Raw genomic sequence first — 19413 nt, 5'->3', positions numbered from 1 at the left:
CTCTGTATTTATTATGGGTTCACTTCAATAAAGCCAACGAAGTGACACTCTGAAATTATTATAACGCGTCATAAGCGCATTGCTAGTAACATGACGTAAAGTTAGTTTACTTTCGCTTTTGCTCTCGTGGATAGGGAAACCTTACCGCACAGACATCAATTAGCCTATAAATAATCGCAAAGCGCAAAGATTTGTTTCAACACTATTTCTAAATTCAGTTCTAATTTCCAGCAAACGAATAAATGATTAATAATAAAAAAGTTTGGTCAAAATACTGAGTTATTTCCAAATACACCTGCTATGCCCCGTATGGTCTAAAACCTGACAGGTGGACAAATCTAAGCTTGTTTTTAATAAAAAAATATAAATATGGATATAATAAATAATACTGCTAATAATAATAACATTATACAAATGCAAAATGAATGAACTGAAAAAGCCTCCCAAGATGAAGAAAGTATGAAGGCAGTGGTTTTTAAATTCATGTAGGCTAGAAATTAATATGTTTTGTAATATTTTAATCATTTATATTTATATCCTATATATATCCTTATTATATCCTATATACATCCTTAATATAATATATCTTTTTCATATGTAAAGATATTTGCGTATTGCATCTTGTGTGTAGTGTGTAAGCCAGGCGCACTTTGCGCCAGACAATAGACCGACTGTATTCTGGTCTAAAGATCAGACTATTTACAGTTTTTAAAAATAGCAACGCGCCAAAACACACCTGCTTTTTTTTTAGACCAGAACGCCTATGGGCGCACATTTGAGCGCAAATGCATTTGCTATTTAAACAGCGTGGTCCAATGCCTCAAAATGACTCTTGCGCCAAGCTTAAAGTAGTAAAAGACTATTGTGCTGCGCCTTGCGCAACATTGCGCCGGGTGTATGATAGGGCCCTTAATATTTATCATTGGATCACTCTGTTTAAGGCCCACAAAGTGACATTTCATGAAATTAGAATTATGTTTTTAAATGTTTATTTAATAATTGCAGAGCAAACATTTAAATATTCCCTTCGTGCAAAGGCATAATAGTTATAGCTACTAGTTTTATATATTTATGTTTTTACTCCAACTTCTTTGCCAGCAAAGTGACGTTTTGTAAATTCAAATAGTGTTTTTGATTACTCAAACGACTGTAAATCAAATGTTTGAATATTTGCGTACGCCTTCAAAATTCATAACAGCAAGTTTTAGTTTGCGTGTTGAATATTTATCATAAATTTGCTCCATTTACGACCAGCAAATAGAATTTTGTGTGAAATTCAAATGATGTCTTTTAATTTGCGAATAATGAATTACTGATTGAATGTTCAATCATTCATCCACGTGCCTAGTTATAACCTGATTGATGTTTGTGTTCGCAGGTGATGGTGATCCTGGAGAAGACAGAGGACATGTGTAGTGTGGCCTATACGGGACAGCACAGACAGCAGGTTACAGTAGCAGCCGGTTCCTCTAAACTCATTACATACACCATCATCCCTCTCAAAACAGGAGAGCTTCCTCTACAGGTCACTGCTGTCGCTGCCTCATTCATGGGTCAAGATGCAGTGAAGAAGAATCTACGCGTAGTAGTGAGTGCCTATTAAAAATAGTGTGGTTTTGGGTCTTTGGCATAATATTCAGACAGTGTAACAGTGTAGTGTTTGATGGTTTTATGGTTGTGTTTTAGGTTGAAGGCATTCAGACACTTAAAGTGAGGAGCTTTGTGTTGAACCCATCAGAGAAAGGAGGCAGTGGTGAGACTGAAGTTTAATGAACGTTAATCATGTAATGACAAATATTTCAAACATCAGTGTGATTATTATATCACAATTAAAGGGCCGTGAAACCCCCTCATTTGGTTCAAGTCTACCTTAGAATTTTTTCAAAACATGCTTCATAATGGAGCAAGGGAAAAAGAGGGGAGCAAACAACTATTGTCACAAATGAGACGCACTGTGAGGAGACCCATGATTTTATAGTTTACAAAGTTAAAATGCAAAGTAATAAATTGTATTTAATGCCCTGCTACATATGTTATTCGTAATTTCATATACATACAACCACAATTTGTTATATCATTATAAAGATAATCATGTAAACACTATAAATGAGGAAGACTTCCCTCCTCCTCAATCCCAGGGTCTGAATGCAGACACAGTGGATTGCAGTACAGCAGGTCTGTTTCCGTGTCTGTTTAAACCATTAGTCCTGCTGGTAATCAGGAGAATTTTAAATATAGGCGAACACAGCAGCACGGATATAAGCGATGTGTCTGAATGGTAACAAACTCAACTGATAAAGGACAAAGTTCGCCATTCTCCAATTCTCATACAGCTGTCCTTACAAAAATGCTTGCTGCAAACCAACAGGGAAAAACATGCAACAAACAGTGGATCATGAAAACAAACACATACGGCCCTTCATGAACGGCTAAATACTGGATGCCATGCTCACCCAGTCATTGGGTCTCACCACCTGGCAGGAGTTGCCTTGCCTTCAGAATGCATGTGCTCTCATGATTAATTAAGAAGCAGGCTCTTCTCATTGGATAAGAAACTCAGCTATGAATAATAATGAGAAATCAACATGTCATTACTCCATTTGCAGTTCTGCGCTACGTCATCGATTTTGATCCCGCCTCATAAACTATTTTAAACCAGGAAGCATGAAATTAGCTGACAAAAGCTCAAAATGATCCAGTTTTCCCCACAATTAAGTATGACAGGTGCTAACGTCTTAAATAATGCTCAACACACAGAAATCTGTTAAAATTAATCATTTCAGCTATAAAAAAGTTATACCTTGAAAATTTGCAGATTCTCTGGATTTACCATTTATAGTTATGTGCTTGAGTAAAACATTCTGTTTTGCTGTATTCTGTGAACTACTGGTGTAATTTTTTCAAAACTTAAAGTTAAAAATGTTTTTGGTGACACTTTATTTTTAAGTCACACTTCATGCTATTACCAAACTATTATCTAAGACTTTCAACTCAAGAAACTATTAATTAGTTACTTATTTTTGTAAACTTATTTTTTTAATATACATTTTTACTATATCTGCACAGAATTTTGTACATGTTTATGGGAATATCGTAACCAAAAACATAATATTTGAATTAAAAAAAAAACTTGTTTAAATTTTATGTTTACAATGCAAATCCAATTAAATCCACTTATTTTGTAAACAAAGCAAATAGCTCGTATAATATATCCACTAAAAGACAGAAAATATTGCTTTACAAACTGTATTGTAAATAAAATTCATATTAAAATTTTTATATTAGCCAATAATATTGCTGAAAAGAGTTGAAAAACTGAATACATATAAATGTACACACATTTACACAAGTAAATAAATAGATTTGATGATGGGCTAAAAATCAGCGAATTTCTGCATGCACAGATTTCAAGCAGGCCTTGTTATTGGGTATGATTAGAGCTAATAAATCCTTTTTTTTATGAATAATTTCTATATTGATAATAGACAGGCAAATCACAGTGGCTCAGTGGTTAGCACTGTGGCCTCACAACAAGAAAGCCACTGGTTCGAGTCCCGGCTGGGTCAGTTGGCATTTCTTTGTTGAGTTTGCATGTTCTTCCCATGTTGGTGTGGGATTCCTCTATGTGCTACGGTTTCCCCACAGTCCAAAGACTTGCGCTATAGGTGAATTGGATTAACTAAATTGGTCGTATTGTATGAGTGTGTGTGTGTGTGTGGGAATGAGTGTTTGGGTGTTTCACAGTGCTGGGTTGCAGCTGGAAGGGCATCCGCTGTGTAAAACAGATACAGGATGAGTTGGCGGTTCATTCCGCTGTGGCAACCACAGATAAATAAAGGGTCTAAGCCGGAGGAAAATTGATAAATGAATTGACAGGCAATGAGCCAGTAGTTATTAGCGTGAATTGTGACTTAAACTAATGTGTTGTCATTTTTTTATTATTATTTTTGATCGTCAAAAACAACAAAAGTAAAAAAATGTTTAAGTCAGTACAAGACACTCAAAAAAAGCCTTTATTGATATAATTTGATTATTAATTGATATGATTCCTTAAAGCTTCCCCACAGACAAAAAGGGGAACAGGTAACACAGATACAGTTGGAGACAGTAATAAAAATGAATAAGATACAAGAGGTGTACAGCTAGAAAACAAATCCAAACAAAAAAGTACACAAAAAGGTCACATATATGTTAATTTATTATTCAAATAAGATTGAACACCACATTTCTTCAGTGTAAGGTATCAGTGAATTAATTTAACCAGTTAATGAAATGCTTTCATTTAGAGATCTCTGACCTGTGTCTGTGATTTATTATTTGTTTGTATCTAAGCTGGGCAACAGTTGATTCAAGTCAAGAAGCTGCAGTTGGATGCTGTTGTGCCGAAATCTGTACCAGAAACATTTGTCAATGTCAGAGGTATGAAGTTTTATTAAAACATATTCATAATATGTTTTGAAAGCTAAATTTCTCCTCCCCTCATCAAGTCTTGATCTGTATGTCGATATAAAAAGATTGCAGTAATAAATAAAAGTTTTGTTTAACACTGTCTATAAGTAAGTACTGTCTATATTTATGATTCATATATCAATAAACACAAGCATACATATATTTGAGATAATATTTGTATTTAGATATAAAATGTACAATATATGATACAAATTACAGTATATATCCATGTACTATTTTTTTTAAATAGTTTTGTTTCTATGTATGTGTGTCAATCACACATACTTAATAAATATATATACAATACATACATATATTGTGTCAAAACAAACTTTTATTTTGTATGCGATTAATCGCAAATAATCTTTTCCCAGCACTAAAAAAAAAAAAAGATTTTCTCCAGGTGATTTGCTGGCAGACAGTATTGATAACTCCATTAAGGAGGACTCATTAGCAGCGTTGATCCGGATGCCCGGAGGCTGTGTGGAGCAGAACCTGGCCAGAATCACTCTGCCCCTCATCGCAGCTCATTACCTGGACCGCAGTGCAGACTGGGAGATTGTGGGAATCAGTCGCAGAGAAGAGGCCATCAAATACATACAGAAAGGTGCAATGACATGCAAACAGGGAGGAACTTTGTTTCTTTTAGATACAAATGATGCCACTACTCAAAATTTATGTGTGTAAGCTTCTTAACAAGGGAAGTGCACCTATTACTCCGGTTTCAACCCAGCCAACATTTTTGTAAAGCGCAAAATACATGGGTCCAGGTATGTTTCGTTGAACAGTTCACATGATAAATCCACTAGAGGGAGCTGACTACATTTTTTTGTGGACTGTGACCACATAGTTTTACCTTGATTTTATATAGCTTTTATCTCTTTTGCTTTAACATGCTTCACCAGACTTGAACTTGAGTGCACTGCATCACAAGTACAACACCACATTGTCAAAAGTGCTGTACACTATAAGGTTATTATAGTTAACGAATACGAGCAAAAAAACTAAAACTAAAACTTTTAAATAATTTTCGTTAACTAAAATAATAATAAAAACAAATTTTTTTTTCTTTTTTTGTTAACTAGATCTAACTGAAACTGTATTGTGTACATACAAAATTAACTAAAAAGAAATGAAATTATAGCAAAAACTTCCTTTGTTTTAGTCTTTGTAAATATATTTATTACATACTGTAAGCCTTTTAGAAGTAAATCTATTTCGCATAGCCTGGTTTTTGACCCATACGGTACCTCCGAGTAATCCTGATGCCATTGGCCATATCAAGCTGGTTCTCCTCCAGTCATCCTCGCTGTTGCTCCCTCAACTAAAACAACAGCTGGACATGACAGCAGCACGGTGACGACATTAAATACGACCCAAGCAGACACTTAAAAGTTGTTATTTAACAAATTTGTGCCCAATAATTGGTTTTATTTCTGTATTAGGGATTGTGAACAACTCATTATTTTTAACCTGAACCGGTTGAACTAGTTCACCAAATCGAACTGAATCATTTAAAACGATTTGCATCTTCAGTAATGTTAAACATGTATTCTCAAACAAGTTACTGATACCTTGATCCTGATACCCCTCTGACTGGAAATAAACCAAATTATACTGAGTTATTCAGTTATAAGAACAGTACACTGAGATCAGATTTGAGAAGCGGTGAACTGATAATACTGCACATGCTTGATTTAGCAGATGGTGAACCGAACGCAAACATTACATGAGAGCCTGCTGAACTCGTGATAGATTTTAAATAAGTGAATCATGCTTCAGTTGGGTTGCAAAACATAATTGTAAGAAAGTTTTAACTGACTGAAATTATGATTGCTGACTACATATTTTTAATATGTTCAGTAAAACCTAGGAAGATTGTCATAAAAAATCATTTGCACACATATTGTACTTAAGGCTGCTATCTTGTGGGCTGTTGTATTTAAATTAGAGGATGGGTAGATGGTAGTGTTCTTGTATCAAAAAAATGTAGCCTTTCTTTGGTTGAGTTTTTATTGTACAATATTTATTCTGATGATTTTGAGTCTTGCACCTAACAAATATCCTAATTTACAAAAAAATGAAGCTAAAACTAAAATAAAACTAAGCAATTTTTTAAATAAAAAAAAAATCAAAACTAGTAAATCTACCTCTTAAGCTAATTTAAAACTAACTGAATTTGAAAACTAAAAGTCAAAACGAAAAAAAAACATCTAAAAATAACGACAAACCCAAAACTATTGGTCTAACCTTGGTCCACAACTAAAGTAACAACATAAAATAAAATAAAAACCCAAAACATGAACATAATATAAAGACCTACAGTAAAAAAAAGAGGATATATTGATGGCTCAGTGTAGTTGCAGACTCAAAAGCCAGGGGTAAAATGTGAGCTATTGGGTAAACTGACCATGGTAGAAAACTTAAGATAGATAAATGAGCAAATATATTGGACTACAAATAACATTGTGTTTTGTATTTATTTGGTGTTGTGTGACTTTGTCAATAATATGTCCCTGTAAATATCAGTGTGAAAAGGAACAAAAGTTTTTGCAGTCACAGCATTCCTTTCAAATCTTTGTTTAGACTTTAATCTCTTATTTGATTAATGGATATGGTTTAAAGCAGAGCAATAAAATAGCCTTAGTGTACTTTTTATATTGAAATAAAATTTTGTTTGTAAATGTTTTTATTACAAAAGGTTTGGTAAAACTTTATTGAAGGTACAATTCTTGCTGTTAATAAACTAATAACTATGAGTTTTAGCTCAACAAACTCCTGATTTGCTGCTTAGTTAATAAGGTAGTAGTTAGGTTTAGATAAATGATATGTATTAGGGATGTAAAATAAGATCATGCAGAATATGTACTTTATAAGTACAAACAAAACAGCCAACATTATAACAATAATAATAATAGACAGATAATAAGCTAATAGTTTATAGTGAGAATTGGTACATGAACTAAAGTGTTACCTATATTTTATTGCATCTCTAATATTATTAATGTGCTCCTAAAAAAATTTATTTTCTAGGTTATGAAAATCAACTTAACTACAAAAAATCAGACGACTCGTACCCTCCCTACGCCAATGAAGGCACCAGCACATGGTATTGATACTGACACAAGAATAATAACAGCTTTACATTGAAACTTTCTCAGAATTTATGTGTCTTTATGCTCTGCCCTGTCAGGATCACTGCGTATGTGGTGAAGGTTTTCTCCATGGCGCATTCGTTCATTACCGTCAATGAGAAGCATCTGTGTGGCCCTCTGCTCTATTTACTCAAGAATAAACAGGGTTATGATGGAACTTTTCAAGAGGACAATCCTGTTTATGACACCAGTATGACGGTAAGAACTAAAGGGACACTCCACTTTTTAGCCTCATTTTTCAACTCTCCTAGAGGTAAACATTTGAGTTTTACAATTTTCCAATCCATTCAGCTGATCTACGGTTCTGACGGGAGCACTTTTAGCTTAGCTTAGCATAAATCATTGAATCAAATTAGACCAATAGCATCTCGCTCAAAAATAAACAAAAAATTTTGATCATTTTCTTGGCTTGACTCTTCTGTAGTTACATTGTGTACTAAGAAAATGAAAAGTTGTTATTTTCTCGGCCGATGTGGCTACGTGCTAGATAATAACATTGCTCCTGCTGCAGCCATGGTACAGCAGTAAAGTTCCTTGATTATTATGCCAGAACGAGAGTATATTATTTCCTAGTCATATTAGCCTAGAAAACAGCAGCTTTTCATTTTCTGTCGGCCTTACTATGTAACTACAGATGATTCAAGCTTTAAATAGGAAATTATTGAAACTCTTTGGCCATTTTAAGTGAGATGCTAATGGTCTAATCTGATTCAATGATCTATGCTAAGGTAAGCTAGGATAAAAGTGTTCCCTCTAGACCCGGAGATCAGCTAAATTGATTCCAAAATGGTAAAATGCTGCTTTTTAAGTCGAGGTGAGTCTGTTTTAAAGTGTTCCTTTAATAACTGTGACATAATTATCAAAATGTATTGTCATCTGTATTTCTATAGAGCTTTTTACAATATAGACTGTGTCAAAGCAGCTTAACACTTTCTGAATGTTTTCTCACAGTGTTGTGTTGTGTTGTGTTGTAGGGAGCTATGCGGGGATCTGAATACAAAGCATCTTTGACAGCATTTGTACTCATTGCTTTAGCAGAGGCACAAGATAAAGTTACTTGCCAAGATCAAGAAGTCAACATACGGGTATCTGCACTATTCACTTGTTAAAATGGCTGAAAATATCAGCATTTAAATATGGCTAGTTGGCTACATTCAATAATTTGAACAAAATCTAAGGCATCAATAACGTGGAAGCTAAATAAAATAAAGACAAATGAATTAAATAATTTGTATAGTAGCTAAATTGAACGGTTTAAGAACAGAAAAACAGAAGCTAAATTAAATGGAGTTGTAGCTAAATTAGACATTAAGCTGTGTTAGATTGTTAAAGTAATTACTATTTGCAATAATTAGAATAATTAGCACACTAGCTAAATTAAACACGTAATATCTACATTAAACAGCTCATTTAAATAATTAGAATGATTATTTTTTGTTAAATGTTTAATTATATAATTTAGACATTAGCTAAATTCATAAATTGAATAAATGTTCATTAAAATAATTTGAACAATTCATTCTTTTCATCATCTTAAGGTCCAGAAGTGTATAAAAATATATATTATTATTTTAATAGTCTAAATAAGTAAACAAGTACAGCCCTGATCCATTCTACCAGGCCTATGAACTATGTATCTACAAGACCAAAACTATTTGTACTGGCTATAATAATGTACTTTTTTACATATTCAGTGTTTTTTTCTCCACAGGATAAGTCTAGACAGGCAGCAGGGTATCTGACAGAGCATTTCTCCCGGTTGACCAGGCCATATACAGCAGCTATAGCATGCTACGCGCTAGCCGTATCGAACAACGCCTGCGTGAAGAGCATGTTGCTCAAATTTGCCTCACCGGGTACTTACATTTTAAACGCACAAATATGAACACAATATGTCATCTTCTCTTTCTCATTATACTTTATTGTCTGTCCACAGATCATTCCCACTGGCCTGATTCAAACAATTATTTTTTCACACTGGAAGCTACAGGCTACGCACTGCTAGCGCTGATCAAAAGTGGCCACATGGAAGAGGCAGAAGCTCCATTTCGATGGCTGAATGAACACCGTGGCATTGGTGGAGGTTACGGCTCTACTCAGGTGAAGTAAATCTGTATGAATGATCTAAACTAACTGTCAAACGTTTGGGGTTTTAATAGAAGCTTGTCCTGCTCAATAAGGCTGCATTTATTTGACCAAATAATACAGTTAAAAATTGTATTTCTGTAATGTAATGTGTGTATTTATTTAGCTCATTTATCGTGTATGGCCATACACCCAAAGCGATTCACAATTGTGAGGGGCGGTGGGGTCTCTTCACACCAGCACCAGTGTGCAGCATCCACTTGGATGATGCGACGGCAGCCACAGGATGATGCGATGGTGCCAGTGGGCTCACCACACACCAGCTATTAGTGGAGTGGAGACACAGTGATACAGCCAATTCGGTGGATGGGGATGATTTGGAAGGCATGATCATAAGAGCCGATTAAGGGGAATTTGGCCAGGACACCGGGGTTATACCCCTACTCTTTACAAAAAATTATATGGGATTTTTAATGACCACAGAGAGTCAGGACCTTGGTTTAACGTCTCATCCAAAAGACGGCGTCCACTGACAGTATAATGTCTTCTTCACTTTTACTGGGGCATTAGGACTCACACAGACCACAGGTTGAGTACCCCCTACTGGCCTCTCTAACACCACTTCCAACAGCAACCTATTTTCTCATGTGGTCTCCCATTCAGGTACTGACCAGGCTTAGCCCTGCTTATCTTCAGTGAGTAACCGGTCTTGGGCTGCAGGTTGATTTAAACAAGGTTGGTTTAAAAGGTTGGTTCAGAAATACTAAAATGATGATTTGAGAAACATTCATTACTATTGTCAGTGTTGAAAATTGTTAGGCTGTATAGGTTTTTTTCAATCAAATGGTTCTGGTGTCGCATGAAATTCAGATGGAGGGCAGAAAGTAAAAAATCTGAATGGGAAACACAGAGGAAAGTTAACATTTTTGCGATTTATACCATATTTTACAAGAGATATAAATAGAAAAAAACACATAAGTTGGGCATGATCCTTGGTCACACTTTATTTTGATTGTCGGTTTGTTGAATTTAAGTTACATTGCATCTACACGCCAATTAAGTAGACTGTGAGGTTGAAGTTAGGGTTAGTGTAAGTTGACATGTACTTGCAAAGTTACTTATAGTCAGTTAAATGTCTGTTTAGCAGCAGTATCAAGGGATATTAAGCAGACAGTCTACTAATACTCAAATGGACCATTGAAATGAAGTGTTTCCTAATCCTTATATCGTTAAGAGGACAGAGTTTTCTACTATACTAAATTATATTTGCCTGTCATTAATGTAGTACATACTGTATAATTACGTCACATGAAAAAAAAATACTATAGTGAATACTATAGTGTTTGTACGCATACTTAAATTAAACTAGTAATTATATAATTATATTATTGCTGTGGTGCAGCACAACTGTAGTAATAAACAAATTATTTAATAGGCTTCAGTTTTCTACGTTATGATAACAATGCACCACAGTTTACACTAACATTACAATATTTACCACAAAATATCAGTTTACTATGCTACAGTATTCTTAAGCATTCATTAACAAAGAGTTATACACTTTACTAGTTTTTTCCACATGCGAATATCTTCTAGACATCACGAAATAACAGATGAAAGCATACAAAAGAGTGGACGTATAGTCTACATTATTATTATTTTTTTTGTAAGAGTGAAAAATGCTCCACAATAATAACCGTCTAGTTTTGTCGCAAGGGTTGCATTTCTTTTTTTGTTTTGTCGATGAACTTAGCATTCACTCCTGCCCTGCATCTTGATTTTGACGTTACGGTTGATTATTCTGCCAAAACGCTGGTAAAGACATAGATTTTTGCACAACAAGACAGAGATTCGAGTGCAGCGATAACATGGCAGGGTGGGTTATTTATATCCTCCTGGATTTTGTAAAGGTGTGGTTGTGTTTGTATCTGATTTCTATATAACACATTAACATATTTCTACACATAGCTAGGCCTGTGTATAATCTTTATTGGTGCTGTCAAACGGATTGTGTTCTGAAAAAGTTTGTACATATGGATGTATTAAATAAATGTTTATTACATGCTGCCTTTTCTTCTGTTTTTCAGCCAGTTTCTTAAACCTTCTTCTTTTTATGAGCTAAAACGTTCCAAGTCGATAAAAGCTGTTCGGCTTTTCTATTTTTAACTAATTTAAACAATTATAAACAACATAAAACAGAAACATTCTGATGTTCTGATAGCGATTCCTATGTAGAAGAATCACTTCCTGCCCTCCATCTGAATTTCGTGCGTCATCAATAATGTCATAGGAAAACAACCTATACAGTACCATTCATAACTAATAATAAAATGTATTGTATTTTCTTTTGTTTATAGGACACATTAAATCAGGGGTCACCAATCTCGGTCCTGGAGGGCCGGTGTCCCTGCAGGCTTTAGCTCCAACCTGCCTCAACACACTTGCCTGGATGTTTCAAGCATACCTAGTAAGACCTTGATTAGCTTGTTCAGGTGTGTTTGATTAGGGTTGGAGCTAAAATCTGCTGGACATCTGCCCTCCAGGAACAAGTTTGGTGACCCCTGCATTAAATAGTCCAAGAGTGAAAGTAAATACATTTTATAATGCGTCTCTGTGTGTGTTACAAGGATCATGTAACACTGACGATTGCAGTAATAATGCTGATACTTCTGTTTTAAATAACAATAATGAAAAAATGAGAACACAGTTATTTTAAATTGTAAGAATATTTCACAACTTTACAACATATTTGATCAAATAAATGCAGTTGTGGTAGGCAGAAAAGGCTTCTTTTATTCGTTCATCAAGTGAAGAACCATGTATTGTAACATCATTTAGATTGATCATAATGTAATTGTACTTTTATTATGTGATAAAAGTCTTACAATTACCCCATTAACACTCCAGAGGATTTCTGTACTGTAACAATTTTGCTTAAGCAACTTTTCTTTACTCATTCCAAACTTTTGACCAGTGGTGTAGTTGTGGTTCATTTGTTTTCATATAATAATCATATTCCTCCATCAGTCCACCATGGTGGTTCTTCAGGCCCTGTCTGAGTATCTAGTGAAGAGGCCTCCTCCGTCAGACCTCAATTTGTTGGTTCAGCTCAGCGTTCCTGGTCGGAGTGATGTTCGCTGGACCTTCAATCCCAATTTGGCTTATGTGGCCCGTTCTTCACGAGTGAGTTTATGGATGTTCCATCTTTTGAATTCCTTTTTGAAGACAAAGACAAGTTTGGTATGAAATATGACACACTTTTAATGTCTTCCAGGTCCCTCTTGATCAGGAATTCTCAGTGGCGGCTTCTGGGAACGGCAAGGGTGTTTTGGAGGTGCTAAATGTCAATGTTTACCAAGAATATCTTGAACTAGAATATAAAAATCAAGATATAATTTATCGTTTATGTGTCACAGGTAGTGACGGTCTACCATCAGCTTCCTGATGTGTATGAGAACAGCACATGCAACGGCTTTCAGCTGGACGTCTCTATCGCTGAGACTAATGGTGAGTTGACAAAAGTTTGCAGTGTTTTCCCCCATACCAAGATGTACAGTGCAGGATTTATGAACTGTTGATTCTTTCAGAAATAATGTAACTTTTACAGTATTTTTTATAAAGGGATTTCTCCCTCCTCTGACATCAGCCACACGATGACACTATACCCAGGGTTTCAGAAGTTTAGAAGAAAATCTTTTTTTTTTTTTTTTTTTTAGAAATGTTTAGTTTCAGTCACCTGATACTTCTTTTTCATGTGGACGATGATCCAACTGGATGGAAAAAACTGTGGTTTTGACAATACCCATGTTCATGTGATCAAGAAACATTCATTCTGCCATGTAATGTAGCTTTATAAAAAGTCTAATGGATAGATTTCACCAATACTCTGTTGTTGTCCATTTTTAGAAAAAACCTCATCGGATGTAGAAAAGTCCTTCAGACTCAATGTCAATGTGAGGTAAGCACTTTTAAACGGGTTGACAGCTTTTTAAATCAAGTTAGCATTGTGTGGTTCCTATATTTTTCCAATTTTCACCTACACAGGGCTCTGGAAGAACGGCAAGTGAGGATGGTTATTCTAGACATCGGCCTGCCTACAGGCTTTGAACCTGAAAACTCTGATTTAGAGTTGGTAAGACCAAACTCATATGGCGTAACATTGTACAGAAGCTTGACAGCCTTTAAGGTGCAGTTTACCTCTAATTTTGGTCAAATTTAGAATCAGACTAATATAATAGTTAAGGCAATTCTATAATGCATTGTGACAAGCTATTTCTAAGATGTTGGACATCAAAAAAAAGGTCAATGCTGATTATAAATACTATTATAAATGTTTGATTCGTGGAGTTTGGTATAGAACTCAGATTAGTTAAACTAATTGGTTTTTCCCCTCAGCTGTAAAGTTTTTAAACGTAAGGAAACTTTAGCTTTTTTGGGATAATGTGTTTTATTGTCTCGTCTTATGTGACGTACAATATGTATGCTACAATCAATTTCCCTCGGGATATTGGGAATATTGCATTATTTAGTATTCCATCACATTTTTCTTCAATATTGCACACCCCTAATGCTGGATTCACACCAAACGTGGATTTAAGTATTTGCTCTAGTAAATTACCTACAAAGTCAATGCAAATGTACAAATAAATGCATACAAAAAAACATCCCATGAGTAATCGAGAGCAAGTCATTCGAGGCATTTGGTGTGAGCCCAGCATTATAGACGTGAACATCTGCCATGACTTTTTCAGCTCACAAATTCAGTGGATCGCTACATCAACAACTTCCAAGTGGTGGACAACCTGAGCGACAGAGGATCCCTCATTATTCACCTGTTCAAGGTAACCTAACAAGAACTTTTGACTTACATGCCTTGTTAATATGCTGTAAATGAATGCATGATTAAATATCTGTCTTTGTGTGATATCCCGCACAGGTGTCCAACAAAGAGGCAGAAATCATCTCATTCAGACTCAATCAGAGGTTTAAAGTGGGGCTCCTTCAGCCTTCCACAGTCAAAGTTTACCAGTACTACAACAAAGGTTCATACTTTAATATGCTTTATATGTTTGCTAAGTGGTACTGCTCAGTGCTTCATTTATAAATGGATCATTTCTGGAACAAAACCAGGAAATAAAAGTTATCATGACCGACATCTGCCACACAATTTCAGTGTTCCCGGAACATGACGTTACTGAGTAACAGCGGGGAAAAAAGCATAAAATTTCTGAACAATCTTTAATTATTTTGTGCAATATAACGTTATGGGTTAACCCTGAAAAAGCAAACAAACATGTAGCTACAAACATAAACTGCATAAACATCACTCTTTAGTTTACTAACACCACTGACATTCAGTTCACTCACTATTCTGTGCCATGAGAATATGACTTAATCTGTGACTTGAGATCACTTTGCTTCTGTCTCCCACTGTCCTGATCCAGCGGCGCAGTTTCATCTTCTTGAGATCTCTTTTAATCAGGCTCATTGTCAGATTTACTCGTGGTTTAAAAAAATAATACATGCTTGACTGCCACTGGCATTTTGAAAACACAAATGTTATTTATGTATCCCACTATGCCATGCACATGAAACAATAATCACCAACCAACCAGAACGATCGTAAATGTAAGAAAGCGATTGGTCAAAAGTGACTACCTTTAAGTTTGTGCGCGCACACACAATCCACACAGCTTTGCTCGCTGTTTTTCACTCAGACTTGTTTACATTCTTTCTCTCACACACACACATGCAGAAATTCACCAAGCAAAAGTTAATGCCGGATCAGTTAAAATAAACATCAGAACACAAAACATGAAAATCTGACATTTCCCGGAACAGGATCCGGCTCAAATTAAGCACTGGTACTGCTAATATAAACTCTAAAGCAGGGGTGGCCAATCCTGTTCCTGGAGAGCTACCTTCCTGCAGATTTTAGTTGCTGCCCATATCAAACACACCTGAACCAATTAATTAGGACCTGAACACCATGTGATAATTACAGGCAGGTGTGTTTAATATGGGTTGCAACTGATATCTGCTGGAAGGTGGCTCTCTAGGAACAGGATTGGCCACCCCTGCTCTAAAGTATTAAACTGGATGTTCCTGCTTGAGAGATATTTATGATTCTATTATTCTACTTTACTGACAATGTTTTTCTTTCTAATGGTTAAGTCTTGGCTGAAATATCTTGGCTTGACTGTGACTTTATATGATTTATTGCAGATAAAAGCTGTAGCAGGTTCTACTCTCCTCCTGAAGACAAACAGCAGCTGGATCAGATCTGTGAAGGCGACGTGTGCCGCTGCTCGCAGGGTCAGTCTCTTTGTGTTTTCAGTTTAACGTCTCTCTTTTATTTAGAAACATCATGAATCCTTCCTTTGCAGGAGACTGTTGTGTAATGAAGGAAGACTCCGCGTCTTTTGGTAAAGAGCAGAGGAATGCCGCTGTATGCAACGGATTACATCATGGTGAATATTTCTTTGGGTCTAATTACAGTGGTTTATTATTCCTGTCAATGAACAACTTTTCTTCAGCCTACAGAGTCAAGCTGATCAGCATCAGCCAGAGTCACTATTACCAGTATGAGATGGAGATTGTGCAGGTTATTAAAGAAGGTATGTCTGTTTAATCCTTTATGAAAGTATAACTTATTAATTACCACTTTATTTTTTTGTTATTCTGAACAATATATTGCACAATGGCAAATGTAGATGCACCTGTCTTATAGTAATACCAGTAAATTGCCATAGAATTACCAAAACAACTTTACCAGTAACTTCTCATTTTGGAAAAATGCTGAAAAGATTGTTCAGGTATTTCCAAAAAGGGCCCATTCATATATGATCTCTTAATGCCAATTTACCTGAAATTTTCCAGAAAAGTCTGTACATGTGGAAAAGGGAAAAGGATGTGCTGTTTTTGAGTTACACAACATTGCAATTTCTGTATATCTTTCATTCATGTATGTCATGATAAAAGTTATTTATCAATTATCTCAAGATTATTTTAGTATGGTATAACAAAAATTCTTTTTCACAAAGTAATAGTCATATTTTATGCAGAGTGTAAAGGGCACCTATGATAAAAATCAACTTTTGGAAATAGTTTGGACAGAACTGTGTGTAGGTATCGTGTGTCCACAGTCAAATTGTAGTGATATAAACACAATAAGTCTCTTTTTTTTTTTTTTTTTAAATCTGACATTAAAATAGGATCCAGATCCCTCCCATTTTGAGGCTGACTGCAACACGACGTAGCAGTGCTGTTTTCCCACCCCCTGTAACGTGTACAATCATATCCACGAGACAGGATGTGCGCAAAGCAACTGGGATAAAAAGATTTGTTCAGCTCACTGTGAGCATCTGCACCTCAAGAACGAGTTTAAAACCTTTTTAAAACAGTGCATGTTTGTAATAAAGAAAAGAGAGTAAAATCACTGTACACAGCTGCATGTCAGTACAATTATAAAAGAAGACGCTTCAATCCTGGACATTAAATCAGGTTTATTTGGTACATTAACATATTGAAATCCATACAGCAGTGGATATTAACGTATGTCCTGTCACATTTGCCATGTAAAGCAGTGCAAAGTTATGTGTGCGCAAGTGTGTGTGTGTGTGTGTGTGTGTGTGCGTGTGTGCGCGCGTGCGCATGCAAAAAGCATTGAATAGAAAATAATATTTCAAATCAACTGTTTTTTTTGTAGTGTTTCCTTATATAATACCCCACATTTCAATTGAAGAAGCTCATTAATGTACTAAAACTTCTTGGATATAACATACAGCACACATACAGGGTTCAGTCTGTTTTTCTCATTTTATAGGCAACCTGCTCATGTGTCTATATCATGTTTTTAGGGACGGAGGAAGGTCTGAATGAGAAGGAGAGGAGGATGTTCCTCTCTCATGCGAGCTGCAGGACCAGGCTTAATTTGAGAGAGGGTCAGGAGTATCTGGTCATTGGGCCGATCACTGATGTTTGGAATGCAGGAAGCACAGTGTCCAACAAGTAAGTGAAGTACTACCACTGATAGCATATACAGTTGAAGTCAATAATTATTATTATTTTATAATAATTATAAATAATTAATAATTATTTACAAAAAATAATTATTAACAAACAATTAATTAATATCAAAAAATAAATTTTTTTGGTTTTTCAAATATTTTCCAAACGATATTTAACAGAGCAAGAAATCTTTCACAGTACTTAAATTTTTTTTAATTTTGTTCTGGAGAAAGTCTTTTTTTGTTTTAGTTTCACCTAGAATAAAAGCAGTTTTTAAAATTTTTAAAAGTATTTTAAGATCAATATTATTAGCCCCCTTTTTTTGTTTTGATTGTCTACAGAGCAAAACATTGTTATATAGTGACTTGAATAATTACCCTAACAAAATTAACCTAGTTAAGCCTCTAAATATCACTTTATATCTGGTAAAAAAATATCTAGTAAAATATTATTTACTGTCATCATGGCAAAAATAAAAGAAACCAGTTATTAGAAATTTGTCAGTTAAACTGTTATGTTTAAAAATGCATTGAAAAAAAAAATCTTATTTCTGTTAAACAGAAATTAGGAAACAGAAATATACGAGTGGGGTTGGGGGGGAGCTAATAATTTTGACTTCAACTATATATCTATTTGGGTTCATATTTGATCATTGATAATAATTTTGACTTCAACTATATATCTATTTGGGTTCATATTTGATCATTTGCTTGTGTTTGCTCTCAGGTATGTGTATACGCTTGGGAAAGAAACGTGGGTTGAGCGCTGGCCAGATGAGTCTGAATGTGGATCAACACTGCAGAAGAAATGTGACGAGCTGAAGAGCTTTGCAAAGAAACTGATTGAAGACGGCTGTCAGGCTTGAGACTAACTTCATCTTATGTGTTATTGTGATTCTTAAAGTCCACATGAAACAGAAGTGATGAGAAGTTTATTTCAGTAGGTTGATGTACTTTCAACTGAAACAGAATATTGAGTGGGGGGCGGGGCTTTCTTTGCGCATCATTCCCTCATAGCAAACTAACGGTAAGAGAAGCTATTAATAAAAGCAAATGGTCAGTTTGGTTGAAGATTACCAAAACAATTTTTTTCCAGTATATTAACTTACACCGATTAATTATTGACCTTAAGAATAACAGTGTGAGCTAGCAAAAATAAACACTGTAAATTTTGATTTTGCGCACACTTTAATATAGTTCTTTCATTAAAAATATATATTTGTCTTAACCCATTTCATGTTTCACCTAGTGATGGACCGTACATCCACTATTTTTCCACTTTTTTGCATTTTGTCACTAGTGAGGGTTTTCACTGTGGAAAAAAACATCAGAAATGTACTTTGTTAATAATTTTAAGAAAAGAAAGATCTAGTTTTCTTGCTGTTTCTTTCTTTTCTGCCGTTTGGGTTTTAAAATAAAATCAGTTGTCTATTGTCTACACAACTCTATTGTTTTGGTTTTGTTTTCGTAATGACTCAGAAAAAAATTCACATTAAAATTTGTATTTATTGTCCTAAATTTATTTGTAATCATCTTCCACATGTAGAGTTATTGGTGTCAGGTCATTAAAGTGGATTTCTAATTTAATCTGTACCAGAATGCTTGGCAAGAACAAACTATCACTGTTTATATTACTAAAACGAGCTATTTTCAATTAGCTTTTTGTTAGCAAGCTAAAAGTTTACCATAATGCTAACTGCCTAGAAATGTGTTTT

The 19413-nt window shown here is 35.0% G+C and overlaps 1 protein-coding gene across 4 annotated transcripts in view; it reads left to right on the top strand.

Moving 5' to 3' along the window:
- The window catches only part of c3b.2 (complement component c3b, tandem duplicate 2), a 46082-nt gene extending 26941 nt beyond the window's left edge, over positions 1-19141 (top strand). Inside the window, exons 22-42 of one of the 4 annotated variants that reach the window (XM_005174032.4) lie at positions 1379-1588; positions 1687-1753; positions 4333-4419; positions 4853-5056; positions 7483-7558; positions 7643-7802; positions 8579-8689; positions 9316-9460; positions 9541-9704; positions 12717-12872; positions 12964-13023; positions 13106-13196; positions 13596-13647; positions 13734-13821; positions 14441-14530; positions 14626-14731; positions 15915-16004; positions 16076-16159; positions 16226-16306; positions 17549-17699; positions 18426-19141. In XM_005174032.4, coding sequence (XP_005174089.1) covers positions 1379-1588; positions 1687-1753; positions 4333-4419; positions 4853-5056; positions 7483-7558; positions 7643-7802; positions 8579-8689; positions 9316-9460; positions 9541-9704; positions 12717-12872; positions 12964-13023; positions 13106-13196; positions 13596-13647; positions 13734-13821; positions 14441-14530; positions 14626-14731; positions 15915-16004; positions 16076-16159; positions 16226-16306; positions 17549-17699; positions 18426-18564 — 2412 coding nt within the window. In that variant the 3' untranslated portion in view covers positions 18565-19141. Of the gene's footprint in view, positions 1-1378; positions 1589-1686; positions 1754-4332; positions 4420-4852; positions 5057-7482; positions 7559-7642; positions 7803-8578; positions 8690-9315; positions 9461-9540; positions 9705-12716; positions 12873-12963; positions 13197-13595; positions 13648-13733; positions 13822-14440; positions 14531-14625; positions 14732-15914; positions 16005-16075; positions 16307-17548; positions 17700-18425 lie in introns of all 4 variants that reach the window. The other 3 variants (XM_009296391.4, NM_001100020.1, NM_001114680.1) reach the window with 3 other exon arrangements.
- Positions 19142-19413: the final 272 nt, after the last annotated feature.

This window comes from Danio rerio, chromosome 22, assembly GCF_049306965.1.
Source record: "Danio rerio strain Tuebingen ecotype United States chromosome 22, GRCz12tu, whole genome shotgun sequence".
Taxonomy (NCBI): Eukaryota; Metazoa; Chordata; class Actinopteri; order Cypriniformes; family Danionidae; genus Danio; species Danio rerio.
This window is presented reverse-complemented; position numbering and strand designations above follow the sequence as displayed.